The 13,256-nt window shown below is 44.2% G+C and overlaps 1 protein-coding gene across 1 annotated transcript in view; it reads left to right on the top strand.

Annotated features, from left to right (window-relative positions):
• TXNRD3 (thioredoxin reductase 3) overlaps positions 1 to 9,680 on the top strand; it is a 75,747-nt gene extending 66,067 nt beyond the window's left edge. The window contains exons 14-16 of the mRNA XM_023619845.2: positions 5,867 to 5,962; positions 8,524 to 8,658; positions 8,872 to 9,680. Of these exons, the coding sequence (XP_023475613.1) occupies positions 5,867 to 5,962; positions 8,524 to 8,658; positions 8,872 to 8,934 (294 nt within the window). The 3' untranslated portion in view covers positions 8,935 to 9,680. The remainder of the gene's footprint in view (positions 1 to 5,866; positions 5,963 to 8,523; positions 8,659 to 8,871) is intronic.
• The last annotated feature ends 3,576 nt before the right edge of the window (positions 9,681 to 13,256 follow it).

Raw genomic sequence — 13,256 nt, 5'->3', positions numbered from 1 at the left:
AATAGTTTATAACATTGTGAAATTTCAGGTGTACGTTACTATTTGTCAGTCACCATAGAAGTGCGCCCCTTCACCACTTATGCCCACCTCCCAACCCCCTTCCCCTCTGGTAACCACTAAACTGTTCTCTTTATGCATGTGTTTCTCTTCCACATAGGAGTGAAATCGTGTGGTGTTTGTCTTTCTCTGTCTGGTTTATTTCACTTAACGTAATGCCCTCAAGGTCTATCCATGTTGGTTACCAAGGGGATGATTTTGTCTTTTTTATGGTTGAGTAGTATTCCATTGTGTATATACCACATCTTCTTTATCCACTCATCAATCAGTGGGGACTTGGGTGGCTTCCATGTATTGGCTACTGTGATTAATACTACAATGAACATAAGGGTGCATAAGTCTCTTTAAATTGTTGATTTCGAGTTCTTTGGATAAATACCCAGTAATGGGATAACTGGGTCATATGCTATTTCTATTTTTAATTTTTTGAGAAATCTCCATACTGTTTTCCATAGTGGCTGCACCAGTTTGCATTCCCACCAGCAGTGTGTGAGGGTTCCCTTTTCTCCACATCCTCTCCAATATTTGTTATTTTTTGTCTTGGTAATTGTAGCCATTCTAACAGGTGTAAGGTGATATCTCATTGTGGTTTTGATTTGCATTTCCCAGATTATTAGTGATGTTGAACATCTTTTCATGTGCCTGTTGGCCATCTGTATATCTTTTTGGAGAAATGTCTGTTCATATCCTCTGCCAGTTTTTGAGTGGGTTGTTTGTTTTTTGCTGTTGAATTGTAGTAGTTCTTTATATATTTTGGAGATTAATCCCTTGTCAGATATACAATTTGCAAATATTTTCTCCAATTCCCTTTGGCTTGCCGAAGCTCTTTAGTCTGATATAGTCCCATTTGTTTATTTTTTCTTTTGTTTCCTTTGCCTGAGTAGACATGGTATTCGAAAAGATGCTTCTAATATTGATGTCAAAGAGTGTACTGCCTATATTTTCCTCTAGGAGTTTTATGGTTTCACATCTTACCTTCAAGTCTTTAGTCCATTTTGAGTTAACTTTTGTGTATGGTGAGAGGTCATAGTCTACTTTCATTCTTATGCGTGTGGCTGTCCAGTTTTCCCAGCACCATTTATTGAAGAGACTTTCCTTTCTCCATTGTATGTTCTTGGCTCCTTTGTCGAAGATTAGCTGTCCATAGATGTGTAGTTTTGTTTCTGGGCTTTCAGTTCTGTTCCCTTGATCTGTGTGTCTGTTTTTGTACCAGTACCATGCCATTTTGATCACTATGGCTTTGTAGTATATTTTGAAGTCAGGGATTGTGATGCCTCTAACTTTGTTCTTTTTTCTCAGAATTGCTTTAGCTATTCAGGGTCTTTTGTTGCCCCATATGAATTTTAGGATTCTTTGTTCTATTTCCATGAAGAATGTCATTAGGATTCTGATTGGGATTGCATTGATTCTCTAGATTGCTTTAGGTAGTATGGACATTTTAATTATGTTTATTCTTTCAATTCACGAGCATGGAATGTCTTTCCATTTCTTTATGTCATCATTGATTTCTTTCAATAATGTCTTATAGTTTTCATTGTGTAGGTCTTTCACCTTCTTAGTTAAGTTTATTCCTAGATATTTTCTTCTTTTCGTTGCAATTGTAAATGGGATTGTATTCTTGAGTTCTCTGTTTGTTCATTATTAGAGTATAGAAATGACACTGATTTTATAAGTTGGTTTTTTGTACCCTGCAACTTTACTGTAGTTGTTGATTATTTCTAATAATTTTCTGATGGATTCTTTAGGGTTTTCTATATATGGAATCATGTCATCTGCAAACAGCCAGAGTTTCACTTCTTCCTTGCCAATCTGGATACCTTTTATTTCTTTTTCTTGCCTAATTGCTCTGGCCAAAACCTTCAGCACAATGTTGAGTAAGAGTGGGCACCCTTGTCTTGTTCCTGTTCTCAGAGGGATGGCTTTCAATTTTTCTCCATTGAGTATGACTCTGTGGGTTTGTCATATTATGTTGAGGTACTTTCCTTCTATACCCGATGTATTGAGAATTTTTATCATAAATGGATGTTGGATCTTGTCAAATGCATTCTCTGCATCTATTAAGATGATCGTGTGCTTTTTATTCCTCACTTTGTTAATGTGGTGTATAACATTGATTGATTTGCTGATGTTGAACGATCCCTGTGTCCCTGGTATAAATGCCACTTAATCATGGTGTATGATCCTTTTAATATACTGCTGTGTTCAGTTTGCCAATATTTTATTAAGGATTTTTGCATCTGTTCATTAGAGATATTGACCTGTAATGTTCCTTCTCTGTGTTGTCCTTGTCTGACTTTGGTATCAGAGTGACACTGGCCTCATAGAATGAGTTAAGAAGTGTTCTGTCTTCTTCAATTTTTTGGAATAGTTTGAAAAGGATAGGTATTAAATCTTCTTTGAATGTTTGGTAGAATTCTCCAGAGAAGCCATCTGATCCTTGACTTTTATTTTTTGGGAAATTTTTATTACTGTTTCAGTCTCTTCACTTGTGATTGGTCTATTCATATTCTCTATTTCTTCTTGATTCAGTTTTGGGAGGTTGTATAATTCTAAGAATTTATCCATTCTAGATCCAGTTTGTTGGCATATAGCTTCCTGTAGTATTCTGTTTTATAATTCTTTGTATTTGTGTGGTATCTGTTGTAATTTCTCCTCTTTCATTTCTAATTTTATTTATTTGAGCCTTCTCTCTTTTTTTTCTTAGTGAGTCTGGCTAAAGATTTATCAATTTTGGTTATCTTCTCATAGAACCAGCTCTTACTTTCATTGATCATTTCTAATGTTTTTTTCTGTTTGTTTCTATTTCATTTATTTCTGCTCTAATTTCTATTATTTCCTTCCTTCTGCTGACTTTGGGCTTTGTTTGTTCTTTTTCTAGTTCTGTTAGGTGTAGTTTAAGATTACTTATTTGAAATTTTTCTTATTTGTTAAGGTGGGCCTGTGTTGCTATGAATTTCCCTCTTAGCACTGCTTTTGCTGCATCCCATACGAATTAGTATGGTGTATTTTCATTTTCATTTGTCACCAGATGTTTTTTGATTTCTATTTTAATTTCTTCATCGATCCTTTGGTTGTTCAGTAGCATGTTGTTTAGTCTCCATATGTTTGTCACTTTCCCAGCTTTTTTCTTGTAGTTGATTTCTAGTTTTAGAGCGTTATGGTTGGAAAAGATGCTTGAAATGATTTCGGTCTTCTTAAATTTATTGAGGCTTGCCTTGTTTCCCAGCATATAGTCTATCTTTGAGAATGTTCCATGTGTACTTGAGGAGAATGTGTTTTCTGCTGTTTTTGGATGGAGTGTTCTATATATATCTGTTGAGTCCATCTGGTCTAGTTTTTCATTTAATTCCACTATTTTCTTGTTGACTTTCTGTCTGGATGATCTATCCATTGATGTGAGTGGGGTGTTGAGGTTCCCTACTGTTATTGTGTTGCTGTTAATTTCTCCTTTTAGGTCTATAAATAGTTGCTTTCTGTACTTTGGTGCTCCTGTGTTAGGTGCGTAGATATTCATAAGCGTTATGTTCTCTTGTTGGACTGTCCCTTTGATCATTATATTTACCGCTCATCTATGTCTTTCATTGCTTGTTTTATCTTGAAGTCTGCTTTGTCTGATGTACGTATGGCAATGGCTGCTGTGTCTGATGTACGCATGGCAAGGGCTGCTGTGTCTGATGTACGCATGGCAATGGCTGCTGTGTCTGATGTACGCATGGCAATGGCTGCTTTCTTTTTTCGCCCTTCGCTTGGAGTGTCGTCTTCCATCCCGTGACTCTGAGCCTGTGTTTGTCTTTAGAGCTGAGAAGTGTTTCCTGGAGGCAACATATTGTTGGTTCTTACTTGGTTTTTTTGTTTGTTTGTTTCTGTTGAGGAAGATTCACCCTGAACTAACATCTGTTCCCAGTCCTCCTCTTTTTGCTTGAGGAAGATTGTCCCTGCGCTAACATCTGTGACAATCTTCCCCCACTTTATATGTGGGTTGCCACCAGAGCAGGGCTGACAAGTGATCTAGGTCCATGCCTGGGACGTGAACCTGGGCTGCCGAAGTGGAACACCCTGAGCTTAACCACCGCGCCATGGTGCCAGCCCCTAGAGACGGTAATTTAAATCAGTGGGAAAAGACATTCATAGAGTGCTGGAATACGTGGATAGCCATTCGAGAGAAGCATCGAGTTGGATCCATCCATTACACCCACTCTGATCCAACAGGGTCAAAGACTTAAGTAAAATAAAATCTTCAGAGTACGAGGAGGGAAAGAACACACCTAACAAAAACCAGGGAAGGAGTGAGAGGCGGTGGGAGAGGTGTGAGTGCACTTCCTGTCCTCTGTAGCGGGACGTCCAGAGAGCAGCCGGGAGCTGGGAGTGAGGGACACATCCCAAACAGAAGCTCGCAGGTTTAGAAATCAAGTTTAAAAGCTCAGAGTTTTCACCATCTCTTTTCTTAGCCTTAGAGGTATATTTCAGAAAATAATGTCTTGAGGTAAAGGAAACAGTTAGCTTCTATTCCTAATAGTCACAGAAATTGAAAAGTTTGCATTAAAATATGTGGAAGACTTTCTTTCTCTTTTGTTAAATACAAATTAAATCTCTTTTCTTTGGTTACAAGTAGCTGTGTCCTATGATACCTTTTAAATAAAAATTTTGTTTTAACTACATATGCACCACCAATTGATACCTCCCTAACATTTAAAATAGTTATTTCTGGATGGTAGGATTGTTTTTTTTACTTTCTTTTTGATTTTATGCACTGCATTATTCTCCTAATAACCTTGTATCATTTTTATAGAAACAATAAAGACATTATTCAAAATGTAAAATATATATAATCCTGTTAAAGAGCAGGAATCCATATTTAAATCCTTCCATTGCAGATTGTGGTTTAGAATACCTTTCTTATCTTGGCACCACGCAGTAATTCATCACCTTCTGTCTGGAGTGATTAGGGAGAACAAGACTGGGAAGACGTGGCCCCCGACCAGGACGGAGGGCTGCTGTGTTTTCTTCTGGTTCTTCAACGGAACCGGACTGAGGAGCCTTCGCGGTGCACACAGGGCGCGAGTGAGAGCTTTCAAGTAGAGACGTGGTGTTCTTAGTACCTTTGAATGGCTGGAACTCCTCTGTTTCTTCTGCTTTTCCTAGATTTGGAAATGCAAAGTTTTATTTGGTTTGAAAATGAACCTGCCAGGTTGTAAGCTCATCAAAGGCGGATGTGAGTCAGCCCACGCAGGGCCTAGTTCTCCAGCTCTCACAGGCCCTGGGTGGTAGTCCTCTTTGCTATTTTTAAAGATTGGCCCCTGAGCTAACATCTGTTACCAATCTTGTTTGGTTCTTTTTCTTCTTCTTCTCCCCAAAACCCCCTAGTACATAGTTGTATATCCTGGTTGTAGGTCCTTCTAATTCTTCTATGTGGGACGCCACCTCAACATGGCCTGATGAGCAGTGCTAGGTCCATGCCCAGGATCCAAATGGGCAAAACCCTGGGCCACCGAAGCAGAGACGCGAACTTAACCACTTGGCCATGGGGCCGGCCCCCAGTATTATTTTGAAGTGTTTGAAAATTGACTTTAGTTAATACAAGAATTTTTTGAACTAACAGCAGAGCAAAGCAAAGGTCAGCACACCTGTGCAGCTGGCATTTTAGGAGCGCTGGCCCAGATGCTCCCATGGTACAGGGAGTTGGGAGCGTGGGACTTTAAGTTTCGGAAAGCTGTGAGAGAGATTCATCGTCTTTGTAAAATTGAAGAGCACGTCAAGGAGTGGTTTCATGTGCACTAACCCTGGCCTCCTCTCTCTTCTTATCTTCCAGGTGTATCATACTTTGTTCTGGCCTCTTGAATGGACGGTAGCTGGCAGAGACAACAATACTTGTTACGCAAAGATAATTTGCAATAAATTCGACAATGTATGTAATATGATTGGAAGCTGAAATGCAGTAATTTTGAAATGTAGCGTTTATGCTAGTATTTGGGTTTTTATAATCTCTTTAAAGATAGCTTTCAGGGCAAGGCAGAAATCCTTCAAACTGTTACCCAGTTAATGCATTGCAGAGGTTGAACAAGTGACAGCTCGTAAGTAAGGCTTACCAACACCTTCTAGAAGTAATCCGTGAAAGGTGTCCTTCCCCAGAGCTGTCCAGCTTGGCGGTTTAGAACTAGATGATGTATGAAAAAGTTTGCTCATCAACTAATAAAATGTAAGGTGTGTGTATTTTGTAAATAGACTGAATGTGTGTCCAGAGCCTTTAGAAGGAAATGCTTACACAACGTGAAAACTCTAGTCATTCACTAATTCCTCCGGAAGCCTTTCCTGAAGGCAGCGGTGGTGGGTGGACAGCCCATCGTCGGGCTTTCTGCCATCCCCGTCAGGAGGTGAGTGTGCGACTGACAGCGACTCCCTCGTTAGCACAGTGTGGAGCAGCTGATTTGTGACTTGTTTCGTAAAGAACACTGTGTGTGGAAAACAGTGTTAGGACTTGGTTCCTCCCTTTTTAAGAATTTATAATCTGTCTGGGGAGAGAAACATATAATTAGATAAATATGAACAGCAACAGTGACATGTATATAAAGTTGACAAAGTAACACAGCTGTTATCTTGTGTAATTCTCACACGTCTCTGTGTCCATCATCTTCTCAGTATAACAGAAAACGGGGGCCACGGGCTCATGGCCAACTAGCATGTGCCCCAATGCCTGAGTGGCGAAGGCACCAGCACTCTAGAACTTAGTCCCCTGGCAGTTCCGCAGGTGTGCGGGGCAGTGACGGGGACATCGATCAGAATGCCCTGAAATGCCACAGAGCTGGATGGGTTCGCAGCTGCGCTCCTGGCGGGGGGGTGGGGGGTGGGGGGGGGCGTGTTGCTGGTCTGCCTCCTTGGAAGTGAGTAATCGGAGGGCACTGTCGTGGCAGCTGCGGCAGCCTCTACAGAGGGAGCCCGCAGAGACTGCAGTCGCTGTGCCCTGACATGAGCAGGAGCGGGTGGTCAGAGCCGCTGCTGAAAGGAGATGCGCAGCCTTCGTCTCTTGTCCACGCTCTTCAGGGACGTGCACTGGCTGTGGGGCCTCAGGCGGGACTTCAGTCTGTTTGCCCCTCTTTGGCCACCTGCTCTGTCCCTTGTCCCTTCCTGCGCTCACCCTCAGCTGTCCCCCATGGTCCCAGTTTGCACTCGCAAAGCTCCACAGTTGAGCTTGCTCCTTTCTTTTACACCGTCTCAATGTCTGTTTCTAGAGTATCTCCTTAGTACTTAGGCAGTAGAAGTAGTATTTTACTATGCTATATGGTGAAAATTTGTGAAGGCGGCCCCTCGCTTCCAGACCCTGCCCTTGTGGTCATTAGGAGGCCCCCTGATCACAGACCCTGCCCTTGTGGTCATTAGGAGGCCCCCCGCTCACGGACCCTGCCCTCGTGGTCATTAGGAGGTCCCCCGCTCACGCACCCTGCCCTTGTGGTCATTAGGAGGCCCCCTGCTCACGGACCCTGCCCTTGTGGTCGTTAGGAGGCCCCCAGCTCATGGAACCTGCCTTCATTGTCTTTTACATGGAGATTTTCATCAGATGTCCCCACTCTCTCTGGGCTGCCCCCCTTTTCCCACTTTGCTGCACAATGCACCTTGGAGATTCCAATTCAGTAGCCTTCCGTGGGCCCTGGGCCTCCCCTTTCACCCACAGCCCCCGAGGCCTCTGCCTCCCCTCCGAGAAGCCCGCTCACGGAGCTCTCGTCTGAGCACCACGCGGCATGTGTGTGAGGTGGCTGCGGTAAACAGCTGCTCTTCTCCAGATGTGGGTAGGCAGAAATTTCTGCCAGCCCGAGGCCTCTTCTGCCCTTCTACCTTCTCTCTTTATCTGTTCCACACTTTGTTGATGAAAATGAAGAATAGAGTCTGATGTAAAAACATTGACAAAAGGACAGCCTGACAGGCAGGGTTACACTGGAAAGACACTCAGATCTTGCTTCCTTTCTCGATGGGTCTGCTAGCATGTGCACCTTGGAGCTCCCAACATGCAGTCCTGGGAGAAGCCCCATCTGGCCACCCCTTACCTCCACTCGTTCTGTTAGGAGCTGGCCGCCTGCCTCCTGGGCCAGGAGTCACTGCAGTTCCAGTAAAACCTGCTGCCTTAGACTCATTGCCGTGTTGGACTTTAATTCAGATTTGTTAGGCTGCTGTTTAGCACTATCTCAGCATCATTTGGAAATTTACATCATACTAATGAACTCCTCCGTTCAGTAGGTAAATTGCTTATTCTAGTAAATTTTAGTGCAAATTAACTCAGGATGTGCATTTACTGGCTCATTTAGCAGATTCTCATGGTGGCTCAGTTTCACGGTAATGTTCTCTGCTCACTTCTACCTTAAGAGTTCTTTTTCTGTAGGAGATGCTGTAAATTTTAACTGTGTACTTGCAACAAATAGATTCCCATTCAGACCGTTAACCTCCTGGGCTTCCCTTTGTTTTGTTTCTGTATTAAAGGAGCGAGTGGTAGGATTTCACATTCTTGGACCGAATGCTGGTGAGGTTACCCAAGGATTTGCAGCTGCAATGAAATGTGGGCTCACGAAACAGCTGCTCGATGACACCATTGGAATTCACCCCACGTGTGGTGAGGTGCGGAAAGATAAGACTTTTTTAAAATTGACTTCAATTGATGTAGTTTGAAAAACTATTATAACGCACATTGTCAGAAACATTTTGTATTAGTAACTACTTTGTATATTTTAAAGGATAATGTAGATTGTAGTATTCAGAATGTGTTTTCTTGAAGCAATACTGAAATGTTGATGGCTAAGTCTAAATTTGTTTTGTTTTCTTTCTGAACAGGTGTTCACAACCTTGGAAATCACAAAGGCATCGGGACTAGACATCACTCAGAAAGGCTGCTGAGGCTAGTCCTGCTGCTGTTTGGTTTCCTCGTCCTGTTCCCATTTCTCTGAAGGAAGATGCTCTCGGCTGAGGTGAGGCTGTGCTCGTGGCACCTGCCCTGGCGTGCAGGGACCGGTGCAGAGATGAGACAGTGGACGAGGAGACAGGACAGCAGCGGGGGCGGCCGCTCGGCAGGCTTGCTGACTGGGAGAGGCAGGTGCACTGCTCCTTGACGTCTTCGCTCACAGCCTCTCTGAGGGGAGCCAGGACCGATGCTCTTCCAAGTCAGAGCGGAGCCTCCCTCTGGCAGACCTTGTCCTCACACAACTACCCTAAGTTACTTTGCTGGTCGCCAGTGTTTTCATTCCCTTGCTTTGTTGTTCCTCTGAAGATATTTCCTCGGGTGTGAAACTATGAAGTGGTGATCCTCCAGGGCGTGGGCCTGGGATTCACACGCGGTCCTAGCGAGCGGCATCTGTGGAAATGCCCTCGGGTAGCTGGCTGCAGAGGACGGGCTGCGTTGGTAGAGGCGGCACCCGCCGTGTGGAGTTTGGTCAGCCGTCTTCTCCCTTGAGTGCACGTGGACCCACTGTCGGAAACCTGCCTCACGCCTCACCCGCTCCTGGTTTCCTGATGCTCACCACCGTGGAGTCCTTCTCCTCTTAGTGTCTCTAGACCGTGTGGAATATCTCCTGTCGGAGAAACGTGCTTGAATTTCTTTTTCCTGTTGATCTTAAGAGTAATATTAAAAAGTTTTCAATACTGTATTATGTGAAATCTAATTTAAAACTGTTTAAAATGATTCAGTCCACAATCTAATTACAGTCAAGTTCAGTAACAGTGGTATTAGGAGATTCCATTTGAATTGCCATTTGATGGCAGCATCTAAAAGGCCCTTGAAGTGGGAGGCCTCTCCAAGGTCCTTTTACAAAACCTCTTTCTGGCCTCGGCTCGGTTAGGCAGCTCCTGCTCTCTGAGCAGGACACTAGGCATCAGCCACTGCCAGAAGATGGGGTAGTTCTGTGGCCAGAATTTCTAAGCATACATTTTAAAAGGAAAACTTGAAGCCAGCGAACAATTAGGGAGCACCATCTGAGGACGGGGCATTTTGCTCCCCTCTCTGGAGGCAGGGAGTGGAGCAGGGCTGTAGTGGGAGTGGCCACCCAAAGGGAACTGACATAGGATCCAGCTATTGAGTTGCCTTTTTATTGGGGAGAGAAAAATACAAAATGTAACTGTCTAAAAAGGGAGGCAGGGTATGGTAACTGCTACAGCTGAGGCAGAAACAGTGCAGCGGGAAACAGGAAGATGTTACTAATTTCTACTGTTGGGGTAGGGGTGGGATAATGGATCAGAGTGTAATGGAAGCAGCTATATTTGAGCTGAATCATGAGGGATGAATAGGATTTCAAAGATTAGAAACAATACGGAGAGGCTCTGAATGATACTTTCAACAAATTCAACTAAAATACTAGATGAAATAATTTAAAAGAAATTTTGTTACTGTGTTGCTGAGCACCACATACATACACACAACCAAGGGTTTCCAGAACCCCAGGTGAAGTGGAACCAGGAACTCTGGCAGCCTTGAGTTCTGTTTTGCATTGAGCACAGGGCAATGAACCTGAAGCCCAGGCCTGCCCCAGCTCTAATGGGGTATCTAGTAGGAAACCTTTCTGCCAAGCTCGGACCCCAGTGTGCTGTTCCCCCATGGAAGGGTGCATGCAGCCAGACTGTGCCTCACAGAAGGAGGCAGCAGAGAAGCTGACCTGTCTTCTCACTGGCTTAATCCACCCGAAGAATTTGTAGCCACTGTCCAGGTTACAGACCTATGATTGGTTCCCTCAGCACCCTTCTCCCCCGCCTCCCCCAGGTTACAGACCTGTGATTGGTTCCCTCAGCACCCTTCTCCCCCACCTCCCCCAGGTTACAGGCCTGTGATTGGTTCCCTCGACACCCTTCTCCCCCGCCTCTCCCAGGTTACAGACCTGTGATTGGTTCCCTCGACACCCTTCTCCTCCGCCTCCCCCAGGTTACAGACCTGTGATTGGTTCCCTCAGCACCCTTCTCCCCCGCCTCTCCCAGGTTACAGACCTGTGATTGGTTCCCTCGACACCCTTCTCCCCCGCCTCCCCCAGCTTACAGACCTGTGATTGGCCCCTCAGCACCCTTCTCCCCTGCCTCCCCCTGCATCCTTTTCTCCACCTTTCTCTTTTCTCCTCTCCTGGGGTAAAAATAGTGAGAGATTAGTTTTTCCTGCTAGTTAAAGCTTGTATGCATCTAATAACATACACATGCATACAGATCTGCAAGGAAAAGTTGACATCCTTCCCTATAGTAGAGATTTTAAAATACCTCAATAATTTATTAGATCAAACACACGAAGAAATCAGTAAAGATATGGATTTGAATAGCACAATTAACAAGCTTGGTTTAATGAACTTATGAAGAATATTACATCCAACATGAAAACTTACTCATTGCAAGCACACATGGAATACTGATGAAATTTGCCATGTGCTAGGCCATAAAGGCTAGGCCCAATATATTTCAAAAGACTGGTATCATATAGGGATGAGGTAAAAGGATTTTAGCAGTGGGACTATCACTAAGAACCCAAAAACCTTAAAATCCAAACAGCATGATGGAATGTCTGGTAGAGGTGGTGTGAGATGAGTGAGGGATTAGTGGGAAATCAATCTGGAAAGAGGCAGGTTAGAGCCAGGAGCCAGTCACAAGAAGCAGGGAATTATGGAAAGCTGCTAGATTTTGAAGAATGATAGACTTGAGAAGGCCTGGTCCCGTAACTTACTAGATGTATGACAGAATAAATTGCTTAGCGTTTCCCATTCTTCGTTTTTTAGTGCAGACAGTATTGCCTGTTTCACAGACTTGGAACAATTGAACACATTTATTAAGTTCTCAACATACAGCATATTGGTGTAGATTATCTTGGCTTCTGTGATGATGACTAGGGGCTTATTAAGGAAAGCTCTTCTAGACACACAAGAGCGCAGCCAATAGACAGGCAGATAGGAGAAGTGTTGACAGGTCCTGCTTTGCAGACTTCACCGTAGTAGGCAGCCCCCAAGTTGGATTCCCCAAGTGCAGGTAGTCGCATCCTTGTGTAGTCCCCTCCCACACTGTACCAAGTTTGGTCTGTGGAGCCGGTGCTATATGGCAGAAGTGATGGTGTGTCACTTCTAAGGTTAGGTCGTAAAAGAACTTGAGCCTAGGTTTTGCTCGCTCTCATGCACTCTCTCGCTCGGATCACTTGCTCTGGGGGAAGGCAGCTGACACGTCACAAAGATTCGGGAAGCCCATGGACAGGCCCAGATGGAGAGGAACTGAAGTCTCCAGCCAAAAGCAAGAAACAGGTCTGCCAGCATCCATGTCGATGAGCTTGGAAGTGAAGCCTTCCCCAGGCAAGCCTTCCGCTAGCCAGCAGCTTGACTGCAGTCTCGCGAGAGACTGAGCCAAAACAGTCCGGTTCTTCCACCCCTAAAATCCTGACCCTCAGAAACTGTGAGATAATAAATACTTATTTTTCAAGCCAGTAAGTTTTGGAGTAATTTGTCATACAGAAATAGGGAACTAATATGTTCACCAAGGAAAATTAAAAGTACAAACTCGATCAGATAACCAAAATGCTTTGAGGAACTTTTTTCCTCAGGCAGACAAAATAAAGCTCACGCAGATTTGGGATTTCAGTACAAAGGGATTGGATCTGAGCCTTAGCGCTGAACTTTGCTCATCATTGCAGGCAGGGCAGCTCCGGGGGCCTCCGTGGTCTTGGCCCTGAGTCAGGGGTCTTGGGCTGTGACTGTGGTGTGTCCCTGCTCTGCTTCCTTGGAGCATCCCTGATGGTCAAAGCTCACAAACAATCTTAGGAAACCTGTTCGTCATACAAAGCCAGGCTCATCAAGCTGAGCGAGGGGAGAGCGCCCTTGATGACTCTCAGTATCAGCTCAAATGGGAGGTGGGGGAGGATGCTTAGAGGATTTGGGGGGCTAGGGTTAGTCAAGGGGTGGTTACACGGCAGAGGCTAGTAAGTGGGTCTGGGCAGCAATTGGTCAGAATTTGTAAACCAGGCTAGTTGCTGGGACAGTGTCAGTGGTCTTTAGAATTTGGGACATATGAGACCACACTGAGCTCCTGTTACTGTAGTCTTCTCCGGGAACTTATAGGTCTGATGAGCTAGTGTTAAAACTGTTCAAACTTTGATAGTTTTTTGTCTGATGTGCTTTAGTACACTTCATATGTTTTGAGTAGTAGTACAGTTTCCCAAGTTGTGGTTTATTTCCCAGTGGAGAACCATCCAATGTGTCTAGGCAGACGACCTG

Source organism: Equus caballus, chromosome 16, assembly GCF_041296265.1.
Source record: "Equus caballus isolate H_3958 breed thoroughbred chromosome 16, TB-T2T, whole genome shotgun sequence".
NCBI lineage: Eukaryota > Metazoa > Chordata > Mammalia > Perissodactyla > Equidae > Equus > Equus caballus.
Note: the sequence above shows the minus strand (reverse complement) of the source record. Positions and strands in the feature narration are given on the sequence as shown.